This window comes from Sapajus apella, unplaced genomic scaffold (assembly GCF_009761245.1).
Source record: "Sapajus apella isolate SASKATOON/1434 unplaced genomic scaffold, GSC_monkey_1.0 scaffold25, whole genome shotgun sequence".
Classification (NCBI taxonomy): Eukaryota; Metazoa; Chordata; class Mammalia; order Primates; family Cebidae; genus Sapajus; species Sapajus apella.
The window spans coordinates 21,189,885-21,209,658 of record NW_022436965.1 but is presented as its reverse complement, the minus strand read 5'-3'; the positions used below and the strand labels follow the sequence as shown (position 1 = coordinate 21,209,658).

General features: G+C 43.4%; 1 protein-coding gene across 4 annotated transcripts in view; it reads left to right on the top strand.

Moving 5' to 3' along the window:
* The window catches only part of TBX19 (T-box transcription factor 19), a 43,781-nt gene that overhangs the window by 16,362 nt on the left and 7,645 nt on the right, over window positions 1-19,774 (top strand). For 3 of the 4 annotated variants that reach the window (XM_032291465.1, XM_032291463.1, XM_032291466.1), the window contains exons 2-6: window positions 5,403-5,667; window positions 7,066-7,200; window positions 11,469-11,530; window positions 14,200-14,261; window positions 18,067-18,255. In XM_032291465.1, coding sequence (XP_032147356.1) covers window positions 5,407-5,667; window positions 7,066-7,200; window positions 11,469-11,530; window positions 14,200-14,261; window positions 18,067-18,255 — 709 coding nt within the window. In that variant the 5' untranslated portion in view covers window positions 5,403-5,406. The remainder of the gene's footprint in view (window positions 1-5,402; window positions 5,668-7,065; window positions 7,201-11,468; window positions 11,531-14,199; window positions 14,262-18,066; window positions 18,256-19,774) is intronic. The other variant, XM_032291464.1, reaches the window with a different exon arrangement.

Here is a 19,774-nt window from a genome sequence, read left to right as displayed (position 1 = left end):
CTCCAAAAATGGCAAAAACTTAGCTGGGTGTGGTGACGCTGCTTGGGAGGCTGAGGCGGGAGATCACCTGACCCTGGGGAGGTCAAGGCTGCAGTGATCACACCACCACACTCAGGCCTGGGCAACAGAGTGAGTCTGCGTCTCAAAAAATAAAAATAAATAAAAATCAAATCTCTTGCTTTTGTTTTCTTTACTTGTAACATTTTAATCCAAGGGGAAAATGCTATATTTCTTATAAAATAAGAGGTGGGAATTACTAAGTTTAAATGTGCTGATCATTAAGGGGTATTGGTTCAGTGCCACTGAGTTGATGTTCATAGTCTCCAGTGAGGGCAGTACAAGAGAGGAGAAACTAAGGTTGCACATCAGGCCAATACATTTCCATGTCACTGTAGCCCAGTGATACTTGCCTCTGAACTTTAAAATTACAACTCAAGAAGATCATTGTGTAATCTGCCTCTAACCAGGCCACCGTGCTTTCCTAATGCCGTTCTTTTTTTCCCTTTGTTTATGTATCTTTAATTGACACCTGTAGCTATTCTTATGCCTGCTCACCTTCACATAAATGTCAGCATCCAGGCACCATGTGTGACACACAAACACACACACACACACACCCCTCTGAAAGTTCTGATGGGTATATGATAAATAGTAGAGTTTGTGGAGAGATGGAGGAAAGTGTTTATAAGTGAAACTTTTTGAATTTGCTTTTAACCGTCTCTGCTGTTCCCCCACCTGTAAAATCTGCCTCATCTCTGCCCGCTTTCTTCCTGCAAACCTCACTTCTCGTAGCCTCCTCCAGCAGCACTGGCTCTGGAGATTCCCTGTCAGTGAAACAAAAGTGGAAAGCTGGTCTCATAATAAAAACCAGACAGTTTACGGGCAAAGCCCAACCACCTGTGATTCTTCAAGTGCATTTTTTTTGAGGAATGCTTATTTATCCTGCCACATTTTCCTGTCTTTCTCTCCAAGGAGGCTTTCTTTCCAGGGTGGATTAAGTGAGGTTATGCTGTCACTTAGAGACAGATTTACCTATTTCTTATCTTCTCAATGACTCTGGATTTCTCTATGTTAGCTTCATTCTAGGGAAAAAAAATGGGGAAAAATCACGTTGATTAGAAGTGCAGTTCATCTCTAAAATAAAGCCTGATCATGAGTGGTGATCACAGATCAATACTTACTGGATCCCTAGATAATGCATCCCTCTCACTGTGAGGCAAAAGAGGGAAAGTGGGGTGGGAGGAGGGGAACTTGGCTTGGAGGCAGGGTGAGTTCTAGTCCCAGTTACAAGACCTTAGGCAAGTTAACTGACTTTTATTTATTCCTCATTGCCATAATAGGGATTAAAAAATTCATGTCATTTCTCAGTTTATGTAGTGATAAAAACAAAAGTAATTATAAAGTTCTTGGCAAATGGAATACTACAGAAAATAAAGCAATTAATCATTCTCCCATTTCCCAGATATGTCCTCCTTCTAAGAGATGAGACACTGACTTTTGTTTTTATTAACAGCTTTATGAGGATACAATTCACATACCATATAGCTCATTCATTTGAAGTGTATAGTTCAGTGGTTCTTAGTAATTCACAGAGTTGTGCTTCCATCTCCACAATTAATTTTAGAACATTTTTTTCACTTCAAAAGGAAACCCTGCACCCTTAGCCATCACCTCCTCAGCCCCCGGCATCCACTAATCTACTTTCTGTCTCTATAGAGTTCCCTATTTCATATCATGGACATTTGATATCCAGGGAATCATACAATATGTGGTCCTTTGTGAACGATTTCTTTTACTTAGCATAATGTCGTCAAGGTTCACCAATGGCCTGTATCAGCACTTCTTTTTTATTGGCAAATTCTCCATTGTATGGATATAACACATTTTATCTATCCTTCATCAGTTCATGGACGTTTGGGTTTTTTTCCATTTTGGCTATTATGCATAACGCTGCTATGTACATCTGTGTACAAATGTTTGCATGCAACTATGTTTTCATTTTTCTTGAGTATATACCTACCAGCGGAATTGCTGGATTATTGATAAACTGTACATTTAACAAGACGAAGAACTGTCAGACTATTTTCCAAAGTGACTGCGTCATTTTATATTCCCCCCAGCAATGTATGAGGATTCCAATTTCTCTGCATCTTTGCCATTGCTTTTTATTGCCTACTTTTCGTATTGCAACCATCCTAGTGGGCATGAAGTGGCATCTCACTGTAGTTTTGGTTTTGCATTTCTCTGATGGCTGATGATGTTAAGCATCTTTTCATTGATCATGGCTTATTTGAAACATCAGGTACAGCTCTGACCGTAGCATGAAAGATGGAAAGCCATTACACATTTTCTGATTCTGGAATGAAAAGTCACGCTACATTCTTTACGAGGCCTCGCATGATATAGCTGAGAGAGCAAGAGGAGGGCACTCTAACCTATTAGCTGTGAGGATAAGAATTGGAATTTTCCCTCCACTTTGCCTCAGACACTTTGATCTTCTCTTTTAGTTTCTGAATAGAGCAGGGCTATTTGAACCTCAGGGCCATTGTAGTTCCTGTTTCTTTTGCCTCTAAGTGCACCTCTTCTAACATTAGCATGACTCATTTCTTCTCATTATTTAGGTCTTAGCTCAAATGTCACTTCCTGTTCATATCTGGCTAAAGTAGCTACTCACCCTTTAGTCTCCTTCTGTGACATCATGCATTTTAGTTACTTCATGGCACTCTTGCAATTTAAAAAGATTTTTTTTTTTTAAATAGAGATGGGGTCTTGCTAAATTGACCAGACTAGTCTTGAACTCCAGGCCTCAAGTGATCCTTCCAATCTTAAGATTTATTGACATTTTTGTTGGCTGACTTCTTTGTTACAATGTAAACTTTGTGAGCAAGAAGATACTGGGTCTGCAATTTTTGTCATTGAATCCCCACCTAGAACAGTTCCTGGTATAGAGCAGACACTAAAAATCCATTGGTCAAATGGGCAAATAAATATCTGATTAGGTATTAAGATTTGGGAAAACATTGAGGGGGACTTCTCCTTTCACTGTGGCTCAACCATATTAGCTTTTGAACAGCTAATAAGAAAGGAAAAGAAAGTAAAAAATAAAAAAAGGAGTGGTTAATGTAATGTAATGTAATGTAATGTGTGTTTTCTGAGTCCCAGTTTCCTCATCTATAAAATTGGCATAATAATCTCCTTGCAGGTGAAGTAAGACTGAAGTGAAATATAATGTAGGCAAAGTCCTAGGTGCAGAGTAAAACTCACTACAACCATCCCTCGGTATCCGCAGAGAATGGGTTCCAGGCCCTTGCAAATATCAAAATCTGAGGATGCTGAAGTTTCTTGTATAAAATGGACTAGACTATTTTGCATATAACCTATGCACATCCTCCATATACTTACATTATTTCTGGATTATTTATAATACCTAATACAATGTTAATGCTGTGTAAATAGTTATGCTGTATTGTTTTTATTTGCATTTTTTTATTGTTGTATTATTTATTTTCAAATTTTTCAATTTGCATTTGGTTGAATCTACAGATGCAGACCCTGGGAATGTGGAGGCCTGACTGCACGTGATAATTGTTATCATTAGAAAAACAATCTTGTGGTCAGGCTCTGTGGCTTACATCTGTAATCCCAGCACTTTGGGAGGCTGAGGTAGGAGTTGAGCCCAGGAATTTGAAAGCAGCCTGGGCAACACAGTGAGACCCTTTTTTAATAAAAATAAAACAAACACAACTATCTTGCATTAAGTCATTTCTTAAATCATAAGTCAGAACTTTATGAAACATTCTGACATTTCATATCATGAAGACACCAGCCATGCTCTCATGCTTGAACAATTGCATCATTATTCTGGCAGTTTAGTGCATGAGAAATATATTATATGCTTTATAAGCTTTTTTTCCTTACTTTTATGTGTACTATGTAGTGTTATTGAGAAAACTTTTGGTATTTTTTATTTTATTTTTTGAGACACAGTCTTACTCTGTCACCCAGGCTGGAGTGCAGTGGTGTGATCACAGCTCACTGCAGCCTCAGCCTCCACACTAAAGTGATCCTCCTGCTTCAGCCTCCCCAATAGCTGGAACTACAGGTGTGCATCACCACACCTGGCTAAATTTTGTATTTTTATAGAGATGGGGTTTTGCCGTGCTACTTAGGCTGGTCTTAAGCTCCTTTGGTACTTTTTAACTTTAGTACACAAAATGACAACTATACACATGCCACTCTTATGTTTTCCTTCAAATAAAAAGTAAACTTTAGTATTTCAGGGGTAGCACTGGACTGGAACACAGAGACCATGTCTCAGTATACCTCATATGAACAGGTTTGACTGCTGGCTGGCAGAATAACCCTATATGATCCCCAGGATCATTTCTGATGCCCACTTTTATGATTCTTTGCAAATGGCTCTTGTGTTGTCAGGATCCTTCTGTTTTCTATACTTGGCCAATATTATTAAGATAATTGAAAATAATAAAATATATCATAAAAGGGAATCGTTTAATCTGATATTAGAAAATAAAAGACAATAATCCTTCTACTGAAGAAAGAACAAAAGAAAGCGCAGCATGAAGATTTTACATCACACAGGCAGCCTCCCTAGAGGAGGCGTATCATTGTAGTTCATGTGAAAGGGCAATCATCTCACTGAGGGAGGGCGAGTGCTGCGGTGGGTAATTTCTCAGCAGAGACCTGGATCTGGAATGCATCATCTGATGCATTTTTCTCCCTAGAAATTTTATTTAATTTATATACTTGTCCTAGCCTCCTATTTAAATTATGAATTTAATAAATATGATTATCATTTAGCTGAGCATTTTATGGGAATTTGTGTCCAAGGAACACACTTTGAGACATGCACATCTAGATGCATCGATCCTTGTTCTACACGCTAGAATAATACCAGTAAGTTTATTCTTGCCAATGTTACATTAACATTACATTTGTCTATATGCTGGCAGTAGACAAATACCTTCATAAAAAGCTGCCAACCTGTGTTGCCCAGGCTGGCATGTTTTGCTATAAATGCTATTACTGTTGTTCAGGAAAAGTGTTCTTTGTGAGGTTGGGAGGGGCTGGTCATGGCATCAGGATGCCAGTGGGAAATCTTTGAGGAAAGCTTTCTGTGGGCATGTGGCATTTGATATACCCTGGGCGTCACGTTCCTGTTCTGTCCAATGACTCCATCAGTGGTTTTCAGGCTTTAAAATAGAGCATGTCTTAAACGCTAGTATTAAACTCATTTATGAGAAGAAGCTCCAGTAGAATTGGGGTTGTGGACTGGGGACTTACAGGACATTCTGTGGAAGTTCTCAGTACTGAGAGGCCCCTGGACAAGGTGAGCCCCTCTGACGTCCCTCCTGTGGCTAAGTGTCTGCCTTTTCTTTTAGACGGATGTTTCCAGTCCTAAAGATTAGTGTCACAGGACTGGACCCCAATGCCATGTACTCCCTCCTGCTGGACTTTGTCCCTACGGACAGTCACCGCTGGAAGTACGTCAATGGGGAATGGGTGCCTGCGGGCAAGCCAGAGGTCTCCAGCCACAGCTGCGTCTACATTCACCCGGACTCCCCCAACTTTGGTGCCCACTGGATGAAAGCTCCCATCTCCTTCAGCAAAGTGAAGCTGACCAACAAGCTCAATGGAGGCGGGCAGGTATGAGGTGGGCAGGCCTGGCCACCCGCCCCGGCCTCCCCACCACACCAATCAAGAAATATCAAGGGTGCATTTAGGCAATTAGAGGTGTCCTCACCAGCCTCTTCTCCCACGGAAGCCAATTATTCCCTGGAGTCCAAATGTAAACAAGAATAAACAGCTCTTAATTGGTGCTTTCAGTTTTTAATGGACTTCCTGATGTTAAGAGAGTGAGAGAGCAGTGGTTTACTTAATCACTGGGGCCCTTTGTACAGTTTTGCCTTGTATGCTGTGCTTTTTACCCAGCCCGGGGAGGGAGATGTTTGTGGGTACCAGGGTTTTGTTATTCCCTCTCCCCTTTTTTGGTATAAGTGGCATGCTGGCAATAGACAAATACCTTCATAAAAAGCTGCTTCTAAATGAAATAATTACTGTCTCTACTTGGGCATTATGATAATTATCAATAGAATATAGAATCAGCTTTGGTTTTTCAGAAAAAAATAATCCAAACAAACCTTCCTTAAACAAGGAAGGTTTTATTTCAGGTCTGCAATTAGAGTAAACAAGAACTGGGGACTTTTTCCTCTCGTTTTCTGTGTTAGGACTGTGAATACTAGTCTGCTGTAGAAGGTTGTTAGTTACTTTCTGAAATGTAGGCGGTTTCTGGGGACTGGAGACAAGGACAGGAGGAAAGGGTCCGGGTTCTTTTTTCCCCCACCTGTGTATTTGGCTTTCCTCAGCCTCCCTCCCTGTGCCGTGTACCCCTTTTCCCATCTCTGTGTTTAAATGGCAGGGACCATAGGAGGTCATGTGTTTGGAGGTAACACTGCCTGAGTCTATGTGATACTCCGAAGCTTCCAGTTCCTTATTAAAATGGGATATTGAACAGTAAATTGTTACTGCCTCCCAGATTTCACAGCAAGAGGTGTTTTTACACCTTTCATTTGACTCACAGAGAGTGGATTATATGTAACCATCAGATGCCATATTCCAGTACTCTTTAGTCATGTGGAAAGTGCACCCATGGTCAGCATTTTGAGTTATTAGGATTCCTCAGATGAAAAAAAGGCAAACAATGTATTTTGATGGATTGAAATCCACATTGTTGTGCTGAAAATAGGGGAAGGAGAAAAAGGAAGCCAAGGTCTTGGAGGAAAACTGAATGTTCTTAAGAATAACTCCTTTCTGACAACCCACCCCTCACCCCTGTAAAGGCTTCAGTGTTAGGCTTCTCGGGAGCTTCTGGAAAATTCCCTTAATTTGTTTCTCAGGGGTGTGATGGCAGCTCAGGAGGCCTAAGATTTGAAATGTGTGTCCCTACCTGGGTTGGTGCTGAGTTTGGGACCAACTGGAGATACTGGCTCATTTATCACCTGTGATACACAGGGCTTTGCTTTTCTTTCTCTTCTGCCTCGACAGATAATGTTGAATTCTCTGCATAAATATGAACCCCAGGTTCATATAGTACGTGTTGGAAGTGCCCATCGAATGGTAATGAACTGCTCCTTCCCTGAAACCCAGTTCATAGCCGTGACTGCCTATCAGAATGAGGAGGTAAGAGCGTGTGTGTGTGTGTGTGTGTGTGTGTGTGTGTGTGTGTGTGTGTTACTGTCACCTGCGAGATCAGGGCAGGGCAGGATGGGAAAGGGGTCCTTTTAGATGAAAGGTGGGTTTTCCAGGATTTGGATACACTCAGCAGACATCAAGTTAAACAATGGAGTAGCTGCTCTCCCTCCCTCTTGCCTGTTTGCTAAAGGCTCACCAGCATGTGCTCTCCTGGTGCCAGCAAGGCACAGCTGTGCATTGTCATGAAACTCCTGAGTTCTGGTGAAACTCTGGAGTATTTGTGGTCAGGCCCCTGCGTGCCCTTGGCCTGTGCAGAGCTGAGTGTGTCTTGAGTGGGTACAATTGGGCAGGGGCTGTCAGGGACTACTCTCTCCTGCTCTAGAAGCAAGTCTGTAGCAAGTGATGCAAATGCGCACCCTCCCTTGGGTTTTATTATGCCGTCAGTTCTGCTTGTTATTGTTCAGTGTCTGAGCATAGACTGCTGCTGCCTAGTGACCTGAGCTACCTGGCTGTGAGGCCTGAGTGGTTAGCGCTTGGCCTATCTGTGAGCTGCTTTGGGCCTGTTCACATGTCTTAGGGGTTCTCTGACCTGCTGATTATCAGAAGAACTCAGAGAGGGTTGAATTCTTTTTGACTAAACTTAAAAATTTTTTAAAAATAATATGTATTTATTTAAAAACACATAATAGACAGTACACAAGTAAAGTAAAAATGAAAACTACAAGGTAAAGCTATACTGGTTTCTTCTGCTTTTGGAATCTTACTCTCCATGGACACTATGAAGAATAATTGTGTTTTTCTGACAAATTTTCTGTGTACATGTAAATATATATGTGAATGTAGATTTCCTCACATAAATTGGCTCATGTTGTATATATTATTAATCTGCAAATTTCTTTTTCCCCAATTTAACAGTGCATTATGATTACCTTTCTATGTAATTATACCTAGGTTTATCTGTCTCCTTTTCTGTAGTGTTTACAGAATATTTCACTGTACGAATACACTATTTCATGTAATCAGACCCCCAACCCATGGACATTTAAGTTGTTTCCAACTGTTTTCTTTCTTTCTTTTGTTTTGAGATGGAGTTTCAGCCTTGTTGCCCAGGCAGAAATGCAATGGTGTGATCTTGGCTCACTGCAACCTCAGCCTCCCAGGTGCAAGGATTCTCCTGCCTCAGCCTCCTGAGTAGCTAGGATTACAGGTGCCTGCCACCACGCCCGGCTAATTTTTTTTTTTTTTTTTAGATGGAGTATCGCTCTGTTACCCAGGCTGGAGTGCAGTGGTGTGATCTTGGCTTACTGCAAACTCTGTCTCCTGGGTTCAAGCAATTCTCCTGCCTCAGTCTCCCAAGTAGCTGGGACTACAGGTGCCTGCCACCATGCCTGCTAATTTTTGTATTTTTAGTAGAGACGGGGTTTCACTATGTTGGCCAGGCCAGGCTGGTCTTGAACTCCTGACCTCAGGTGATCCACCCACCTTGGCCTCCCAAAGTGCTGGGATTACAGGCGTGAGCCACCACGCCTGGCCCTTTATTTTCCATTATAAATAATGCTGCAACGAATATCCTGGTGCACCTGTCATTTGCTTGCATGGGTGAATAACTAGAAATCGATAGACATGGCTAGATTGCCTCCCTCAAAACGGCATCTCTGTTTATAGCCCCCACACCATGATCAACACTGTTATCCAATCTTTGGCATCTTTGACAATCTGCTAGGTTAAAAAAAATAAGATCTTGGCCAGACGACGTGACTTATGCCTGTAATCCCAGCACTTTGGGATGCCGGGGTGGGCGGATCACGAGGTCAGGAGTTCAAGACCAACTTGACCAACATGACGAAACCCCCATCTCTACTAAAAATACAAAAATTAGCTGGTGTGGTGGTGAGTGCCTGTAATCCCAGCTACTCGGGAGGCTGCGGCAGGAGAATTGCTTAAACCCAGGAGGTGGAGGTTGCAGTGAGCTGAGATCACGCCACTGCACTCCAGCCTGGGTGACAGAGTGAGACTCCATCTTAGAGAGAGGGAGAAAAAGATCTTGTTGCTTCCATCTGTATTTATTTGGAAGCTTTAAAGACAGATTTTGGGCTGCCACTCAGCCAACTGAGTCAGAATTTCCAAGGACGATGCCCAGAATCTGTAGATTTTAAAGTCTCCCAGAGGATTCTATTGATCATCCAGGCTTGGAAACTACTGTCTTAGTGTCTACAGGCTAAATGAAGTTGCAGATTTAACTTACATCACAGCTGTGCAGAGAAAATGTCATTTCTGTAAGTAAACTGGCCTCTTGGCAGAGCCCCTGCAGCCGGCCAATGGGAGCAGAAATGAACTAGCTGATCACCTATACAGTCCCTCAGCTGGTGGCCAGTCTTTAGATGATGAAGTCATTCCATTTTGCAGATAGCTCTCATTCCCAGCTTTTCTCCCTGGGCCGGAGTCTGGGTCTATGAGGGGAGGTATGGTCTTTGGAACTCTGGAAAGTGGGGCAGTGGGGGTTGCACGCAGAATTGGAAACCATGTCCTAATCTCCTCTGGTCTCCAGGCAAGGCCCCTGCCCACTGTGTGCTGGTGGCTTAGTTGGTGGTATGCGGAACTTGTCATCTGGCCGCTGACTTGGTAAATTCTCAGAAGCTTTTCCTGGCTGCAGTTGCTGGACAGTTCTCTCTGAACCACGTGATTGGTCGTTTTGACCCATCCAGCAAGCTCCCAGTCTGACTGGGTCTTGAACATGCCTCATGGCAATCAAGCTCTGGAAAGCCTAGGCCCTGGGCCTCCCTCTGCCAACAAAGTTTCCCTGCCAAGTCCATGCAGATGCACCCTGAGTGGCGAGTGGGCGTGGGAGTGGGTGAAGGAGGCCAGTGTCTCCTTTGAACCCCCAGCTAACTTTATATATGCTTCTTGACCTCTCCAGGTTTAAGCCAATAGAAAGACCAGGTTGTATCTATCTGACCCCAAACCTCTCCTTCCTTTTTATCCTGATTTCTTCTCACAAGTTCTGGACCAGAAGGAGATGGGCTCTGTATTAGTCATTTTCAACTGCTAGTAAAGACATACCCGAGAGTGAGTAATTTATAAAGAAAAAGAGGTTTAATGGACTCACAGTTCCACATGGCTGGGGAGGCCTCACAGTCATGGTGGAAGGCAGAAGACACATCTTACATGGTGGCAGGCAAAGAAAATGAGAGCCAAGCAAAAGGAGAAACCCCGCTTATAAAACCATCAGATCTTGTGAGACTTGTTCAGTACCATGAGAACAGTACAGGGGAAACCGCCCTCATGATTCAGTTATCTCCCGCCGGGTCCCTCCCACAACACAGGGGAATTGTGCGAGCTACAATTCAAGATGAGATTTGGGTGGGGACACAGCCAAACCAAATCTGGCTCTTATTTTCCTTTCCTTCTTCCATCAAGTCTCAGGTCTTCCTGACATAAATATTCTGTTAATCTTTATATATTCAACAAATGTTTACTAGTCATTCCTGCATACTGGATATTGTTCTAGATGCCGGAAATACTGCAATGAATAAAACAGATGAATTCCCTGTCTTCAAGCCACTTACATCCCAGTGGGGACAGATGAAAAATAAATATTTCTCTGTCTCTCTCTCTTTTATCTCTACGATGATCACTATCTCTATGTCAGATGTCTCTGATGAGAAGTGAAGCAGGCTCAGTGAAAGGCGGATAAAGAGAGTGACATTGAAGGGGCATGATAGTTTGCTTTTCGCATTGATGTGGCTCCATGTGTACGTGGTTATTTATGAATGAGGGACTCGATGCTAGATGGCCCTCTCCCAGAGGGGCCAGATCACACCTGTGCTGCTCTCCACTATGTTCCAAGTGACTAGAAAAGTCAGTGGCATGCAGTAGGGGCTCAAGGATCATTGAAAACAATAAATGAGTAGAAAAATGAATGCTAGGCTTCAAACATCAGGGCTTTGCTCATTTCCAGTGCTTTGCCCTTTCTTTTCTTACTTTACGTGGCATTGGCATTTTCACCCCATGCAATGATAAAATGTCCTTTGCCGGAGACAGGGAGACGGCGCAGTGGTGATTAAGTGCACAAGTAAGCAAAGATGCAAAGGGCCTCGGCCTCCCCGAGTGCTGGGATTACAGGCATAAGCCACCATGCCTCGCAGGAAAGGGAAGACAAAGAGAGGGAATTAACCCGGTTTTACAGAAGTCAAAGGCTTCTGTCTGCCCATGTGTATCCCACTTTTACTAACACTTCTTGTCTTTGTAAATGCAAGATAACAGCTCTCAAAATCAAGTACAATCCTTTTGCCAAAGCCTTCTTGGATGCCAAGGAAAGGTGAGTAGAGAAATTTTAGTAAAATCTTCTAATGAATGATTTATGCAATGCAAATGTGTAATTTATGATTATCTTGAAAGGAACTAGACTAGTAGCACTTACATTACCTTTGATAGAAATACGCTTTCAATATTCAACATTCAACAAAATCTACAAAATTCAAATTATAATTATTCCTTATAACAGGGATAATATTAATAGTATTATTATCCCTGTTATAAGGAATAACTGTTAATTATGTTTTTTTAAGCCCTGTTTTACTATAAATTCTTAAAAGTAGCACAATCACATTAAAAAAATTAAATTATTTAGATTTATAATAATTCACTCTGCCTTTTTCCTAATTACTTCTGAGTAGCATGACTTTATTAAATTGCTCTTTTAAAATGACACTTAGGCCGGGCGTGGTGGCTCACGCCTGCAACCTCAGCACTTTGGGAGGCCGAGGTGGGCAGATCACCAGAGGTCAGGAGTTCGAGGCCAGCCTGACCAACATAGAGAAACCCCATCTCTACTAAAAATACAAAAGTAGCCGGTCGTGGTGGCTCATGCCTGTAATCCCAGCTACTTGGGAGGCTGAGGCAGGAGAATTGCTTGAACTGGGAGGCAGAGGTTGCAGTGAGCCGAGATGGCACCATTACACTCTAGCCTGGGCAACAAGAGGGAAACTCAGTCTCAAAAAAACCCAAAAAACATAAAATACACACACACACAAACACACACACACACACACAACACTTAGCTTAGGAAAAGTGAAAAATGGAAAGAGGTTCACATTTCCTCTGCTGAGAAGAAAAGTCAGAGACTTCTGGGGGTATGAGTGATGATTCTGCTACTATGGGTCAGCGACCTGCCATCTCTCTCTCTCTCTCTCTTTCTCTCTTTCTCTCTCTCTCTTTCTTTACTTCCTTCCTTCCTTCCCTCCCTCCCTCCCCTCTCTCTCTCTCTTTCTCTTTTTCTTTCTTCCTTCCTCCCCTTCCCCTTCCCCTTCCCCTTCCCCTCCCTCCCTCCCTCCCTCCTTATTATTAATAATAATGATTTTATTATTATCCTTCCTTCCTTCCTTCCTTCCTTCCTTCCTTCCTTCCTTCCTTCCTTCCTTCCTTCCTTCCTTCCTTTAAGTCAGCCTGGAGTGCAGTGGCACTATCTTGGCTTCCTGGGTTCAAGCAATTCCTGTGTCTCAGCCTCCCTAGTAGCTGGGATTACAGGTGCCTGCCACAATGCCCGTCAATTTTTTAAAAAATTTTTAGTGGAGGTGAGGTTTCGCCATGTTGGCCAGGCTGGTCTTGAACTCCTGACCTCAGATGATCCACCTGCCTCAGCCTCCCAAATTGCTGGGATTTCAGGCATGAGTCACTGTGCCCAGCGTCTATATCTTTTCCATCCCAGGAAAGAGATGATGATGCTTATCACTGACTCTTTAATTGACAAAGCCTACAGTATAAATATGATTATCTTTGAAATGTTCAGATTTTATGCTTGAGTTTCAAATCTTTTAAATAATCTTTGTAACTGTCTAATCTTTCCTGTTCACCTTAAAGGCTCCAATAAGACTCTATATAAATGGATGGATGTTCATAATGATGTATTACAGGACCCTGTCCTGTTCAATATTTGAATACGTTATTATATATATATATGTGTGTGTGTGTGTGTGTGTGTGTTTATATTTTAGAGATGGGGTTTCACCATGTTGACCAGGATGGTCTCAATCTCTTGACCTTGTGATCCTCCCACCCACATTATTATTATTATTTTAGAGATGGGGTCTTGCTCTGTCTTGCGGGCTGGGGTACAGCGGTGTGATATAGGTCACTGCAGCCTTAAATTCCTGTGCTCAAGCCAATCCTTCTGCTTCAGTCTCCCAAGTAGTGGGGACTACAGGTGTGTGCCACCATGGCTGGCTACAGTTTTTTTTCTTTAAGAGACAGGGGGTCTCAGTATGTTGCCCAGGCGGTCTCAAACTCCTGGTCTCAAGAGATCCTCCTGCCTCAGCCTCCTTAGTTGCTGAGATTATAGGAGTGAGCCTGGCTCCAATATTAGAATAAATTTTGATGACATACAAGACACATTTATAACATTTTCAGTTAACAAAAGGCCTAAAGGACAATCTGATATGTGAGATGACAGAATCTAGATTCAAAGTGACAGCAGCATGGTATAATACAAAGAATTTGGGACTGCCAGGAAGAGGTCCCGACTGAATTTTTGCTCTGTAATTTACTGGCAGTAAGTCAGTTTACCTCCTGGAGTTCCACTTTTCTAATCTACAAAATTAGAAAAATGTGCTAATATTTCCCTCACAGGGCCATTGGTGGACCTAGCATAGCACATATGTAATTGTGCCCTGGAATTGTACCGTTATGATTGCTTAAGTCTTGTGAGTCAGGAGCAATATGTCCAAATTAGCCAGATCAAACTAAACCAGGATAGTTGTAAATGTGGTAAAGAGGGGTAAAGAGTCAAATGCAACTGCAGGAACAATTGCACAAATAGAGACAACACCCTGAAGGAAGGAGAATGGGGAAGGACAGGAACGTAGGAAAAAAGGTGATTGGTTTTCTTATTTTAAGAAATGTGTGGCTCTTCAAGGAGAATTTTGGGTATGCATTATGGTGGACAAACATCAGAAGTTGGACAGCCATGGTGTGTTTTCTTTACTCTTTCAGAAATCACCTAAGAGATATACCGGAGGCTATCTCTGAGAGCCAGCACGTGACCTATTCTCACTGTGAGTTGGGGCACACGAGGCGGGAGGTGCTTGGGGCCGTGCTTGGAGGCGGCTCCCTCCACACTCAGACTTTTCGCCTGTCAGGATTGCTTAAGGTCTCTTCCAGATCAAAACCCAACACACTGTTTATTCCATTAAAGACAAATGTATGCCCTTTCCAGAGTTTCCAGAGAGCACACCAATGGTCCTAGGCTTAAGGGGTTTAAACAAATGTTAGGCAGGAGATCAGAATGCCAGTGATGAACTTCTGAGCCTCTGGTTTTCGCGTCAGTGAGGCGCTGAGTCCCCAGCAGCGTGCTCTCGGCTTCCTCCGAGCTTTATGCGCGCCACTCTGGTCTCTCTCTTTTGGAGTTCTCCTGTTCTTAGTGTTTGCTAATTTTGGAGTTGGTCCCCACAGCAATGTGTCACAATGTGTCATGCAGGCTGTGGGCTCCATGAGGAAGTCTTTGTTTGTGGACTGGAAGGCTGTGGGAAGAGGTGGAGTAACACATCTGGGAGTCTGAAGGTAGTGCTGGATGCTCCCATCAGGGTGTGACCCTGCCCATGTCCCAGGATGGTGGAGGGAATCCTCTCAGCTGCAGTGCAACCCGCGCTCAGTGACATCAGCGTAGGAAAGTGAACCCTGGTGTCTGAAACCCTCTTTAATTTGGATTATATTAGCTTGCAAAGATCCCTTCTGCAGTCTTCCAGCTGTGGAGTTCTTTACTTCCTCCTTCCCTTCAACCTTAGTTTACCTTCTGTGCCAGACCTGGCAGTGTCGCCACATAAAGAGAAGCTGCTCTCAGCAAAGCACTCTTTAAAAGTGACTGTCAACCTAAATGAAAAACTGAGGCAACGTTAACATAAGTAGAAAGGTTATCTGGGCCAAATTTGAGGACTACCACGTGGGAACGTAGATTCAAGTTCCCCTGAATATATGCTTGGGTTAGCAGCAGTTGCAAGTGGGTTTTTAGAGGAAAAAAGAAGAGGCAATTGATAAATAATTTACCGTGACATAAGCTATTGATTGGCTATATATTGTTCTTTGTATCACAAATTCCAGGAACATGAAGATAATGGGTAAGGCAGCTAGTCCAGGAACAAAAATGCCTTTAAAGAGTTGCCCCCGGAGGAGGTTGCAGTGAGCTGAGATCATGCCATTGCACTCCAGCCTGGGCAACAAGCATGAAACTCCGTCTCAAAAAAACTAAAAAAAAAAAAAAAGAATTGACCCCGGGGAAGGGTGCAAGGCGTGCCCTTGACCTAAGGTCCCCCACCCTCACATCCCTCTCAGCCTGATGCATTTTGCATGCCTCACATAACTCAAACTGCTCTGAGCTATTTTCCTTTTCTCGTTTCCCTGTCAGTTTTTCCCTTTAGGTGGACATGAACTGGAATAAAAACCTTGTTGTACAGGTTAGGGCCATGTGCAGAGCCACAGGAGCTCCAAGGTCCTGTGTTACAATCTTCTCGGTAAACTTCTTGAGGTGTGTACGTTACATGTGGCGAAGTCGGTGGTTTTGAGGGGCTGCTTGCCTGGTTTTGCCCACTGGATGCCTGAATCTTGATTCTATTAGTCAGATAGGGACCCCTTGGGCCATAAGTTGGTACAACTACAGGAAAATGGAGATGACTGAAGGATTTGTTGGGAATGGTTGTAATATGAACTCTGTACAGTTTGTTTACTTGTACTTAAAAAGTATTAAGCAAAGACAGTAGGTTATAATATCAAGCTCCATTTCCTTCTTGCTGAAGCCCAGGTAACCGTCCTTAGTCAATGTTCTAAAGGAACAGCTCTGGTCCTATCTGAATCCCGCCCCCCCACCCCCACTGAGGTCTGGTCAGCGGGAGAACACCCTTCTTGCCTCAGGGCCTGCATTACGAAGTCTCAGTCTTTGCCCGTGAACTCACTCGAATAGTCTTCTGTTCAGAATCTTTCTACAAAACAATTTGCAGCCTTCCAAAATATTCTGCAAAATGCTTGCTGCCTGCCAGTAAAGAAGTGGGATGAAAAAGAAGAAAAAAGAAAAAAAAACAAACCAAAGTGCTTGCTGTCAAGGTGTGCTAGGCCAGCTCCCCTTTCTGTGCTATCAGAATTCCATTTGTGGGGTGGGTTTGGGAGGCATCGTGATTCCTCTTGCTTAGAGTAAGAACTGAAAGCACCTTCCCACTCGGCAGAAATAGAGAGGCTTTCACTCCTCCTGTGTTACGACATTAATCATTCCCTCTAGGTCCATGAGTTACATATACTTGTGATGCCTCCTAGACTGACTTTACATTAATTAAGTCAGAAGCACCTTAACTTTGCATTTCTATTAACTTCTGCATTCAGACTGTATTTCACGTAGCTATATTCCAGTTTTGCTTTAGAGGTTTTCCACCCTTTGATAGAGTCCTTTGATAGGACTTTAATCACCTGAAACATAGCTGAGGGTTGGTTCCTCCCCTTTTTAGACCATATAGGGTAAATTCCTGATGTTGCCATGGCATTTGTAAACTATCGTGGTGCTGGTAAGAGTGTCTTTTAGCATTCGAATGCATTAGAATTCATGTATAAGAGCAGTGAGGATGACCAGAGGTTACTTTCATTGCCATCTTGGTTTTGGTAGGTTTTGGCCAGCTTCTTTACTGCATCCTGTTTTATCTTTGTGACCTGTATCTTGTGCTCACCTCCTATCTTATCCTGTGACTAAGAATTCCTGACCACCTGGGAATGCAGCCCAGTAGGTCTCAGCCTCACTTACCCGGCCCCTATTCAAGATGGAGTCACTCTGGTTCAAACACCTCTGACACAAAGACCGCAACATTGCAATAAAGAAAGACTTTAATAAGATACGAGTCTGGCCGTGCCATGTGGGAGGCAGGGTTATTACTCGAATCAATCTCGTCAAAACCTTGTAGGTTAGGGATTTTTCAAAGGTAGTTTGAAGGAGGAAGTTGGGGAGGCTAGGCAATTAGGTGCTTGCTGCTGATAGGTTGGGTCGGAGATGAAATCAGGGAGTTAAAGCTGTCCTCTTGTGCTGAGTCACTTCTGGGTGGGGCCATAGGTGGGGCTGGTGGTCCAGGTGGAGCCACTGGTGTCAGATATGCAAAAAACCTGAAAAGAGGTCTCTTTAGAAGGGGAGGAAGGTGAAGGGGAGGAAGGCAGCAAATCAGGCTGCCATGTGTGTACCTATGCAGCAATCTTGCATGTTCTTCACATGTACCCCAAACCTAAAATGCAATTAAAAAAATAAATAAAAAATAAAAATAAAAAATCAGGATTCAACAGAAAAAAACAAAGAGATCTCTAAAGAGCTTCCACAATAGCGATGTTATCTGCAGGAGTAATTGAGAAAGTTGCACGTCTTGTGAAGTCTGGAATAATGGTTGGCGGTCATTTGTGTCTACAACTTAGCAGAATTCAGGCCCCTCTGTGCTCCTGGCCTGGTGATCTTTCATTAGCTTTACAAAGGCAGTTGAGTTTTAGAGAAGGGTTATCATTTAAACTGTAAGCTAAATGTCTCCCAAAGCCAGCTTGGCAGCTTGAAGGCTAACTAATGTCAAGAGGGAGATTGGCTAGATCAGATCTCCCCGACTGCCATAATTTTCTCATGGATATAATTTTTGCAAAGGCAGTTTCAGGACTGGTCATGCATTTCCTGAGAAGCCAAGTTACCTGCTCATGGGCAAGGGCAGTGGCATCCCGGGGATGGTACCACCACACAGGCTGGTATCGGTGTCGTTTACAAGAATTGTAGCTGTGCAAAGTAGCTGGCTGGTCACCTGATTTTTGGTGTGGGAGTTCACAGACTCAGTCTCGGTGTCTTCCTCATGTCTGTTTTAGTGGGAGGCTGGATCTTCTCCAATCCGGATGGAGTGTGCACAGCAGGAAACTCCAATTACCAGTATGCCGCTCCTCTGCCTCTGCCTGCTCCCCACACCCACCATGGCTGTGAGCACTATTCGGGCCTCCGAGGACACCGGCCGGCTCCCTACCCTTCTGCGTACATGCATAGAAACCATTCTCCCTCAGGTCTGCGACTCTGCTGATTAAGCCCTGGGGGTTCGGGCTGGGGTGGGGGCAGCTGAGAGAAATGGATAAACAGCTCTGAAAAGGAGGAGCCGAAGGTGGAACCCCTTTCATCTAATGCACATCTATGATATTATTGTTTCTAGGTTTTATTTTATGATTTTATGTAAAAGTGTTTGATGAACTAGGTGTAACAATCTTAGTGTTTTGTAATTATTTCATAAAACCCTCAGTCTCCTGGTTTCTAATGGGTGGGAAGGGCCAGGGCACTGGTGTTCTGAGCAGTTCAGGCAGGTTTCTAAAAGCCACGTCAAATTGTGTGGGTCTGAAACACTCTGCTCATTGCCTTCACATGGCTCTTTTCTATGGTTGCATTGATGGTTCAGTTCAGAGAATACTGGGTCTAGTGTTAGGAACTATTAGGGAGGTCTCTGGGGAGCTGGAGCCCTGTATGTTCAGGCCTTAATTCGATTTAGTTGGAGACTTGCAAACCCAACCTTAATATTTTAAAATAATTTTTGCTGTTTGACTGTTTTTTTTAAGTTAGCTGTATTGTTTGGTGCTTTTTTCTCATTGACTACTGACTTTTCCACCTTTGCCTTATATAGGCCCAGACCTTGCCTGGTTATTAGATTTGTAGAAAGAAGGGAGACAGGAAGACAATGGTTACTTTTTCATTAAATTATTCATGCAACAAATATTTATTGAGGATTGACTATATGCCAGGCTCTGTTTCAAGCACAGGAGTGCAATGGACAAATGCTCTGCCCTTATGGAGATTCTGTAGTAATATGAAGAGACTGACACTCAATAAAACAAGTAAAGTTCATGGCATGGGAGATAGTGGAGAGTATTGAGACTCAAGCCTCCCTGCTTCCTCGGTGACAGGCTGAGTTCTGCATTTGTAGAGGGTCCTCCTGGTCACCAGCTACCTGTTCCTGTGTCCCTTACCTTATGACTCTTGGCAACCTCGACAGCTGCTGCCAGGAGGAGAGACTCTGTAGCTTACCAATAGCAGAAACTGAACAATGGCTCTCTCTACTTCCTAGATCTTTCCTGCTGTCATCAAATCAAATCTTCTGAACACCTACGGGGTACCATGCTCTTCTAGGCAGTGGGATAGGAAAGTGATTAAGACATAGCTTCTTTCCTGGAGGAGCTTGGGGTCAGACAAATACATAAAAAATTAATCCTAATATAGTGCAGAAGTATCACCTGGGAACTTGTTAGAAATGGAGACCCTCGGCCGGGCGCGGTGGCTCAAGCCTGTAATCCCAGCACTTTGGGAGGCCGAGGCGGGTGGATCACGAGGTCAAGAGATCGAGACCATCCTGGTCAACATGGTGAAACCCCGTCTCTACTGAAAATACAAAAAATTAGCTGGGCATGGTGGTGCGTGCCTATAATCCCAGCTACTCAGGAGGCTGAGGCAAGAGAATTGCCTGAACCCAGGAGGCGGAGGTTGCGGTGAGCCGAGATCGCGCCATTGCACTCCAGCCTGGGTAACATGAGTGAAACTCCG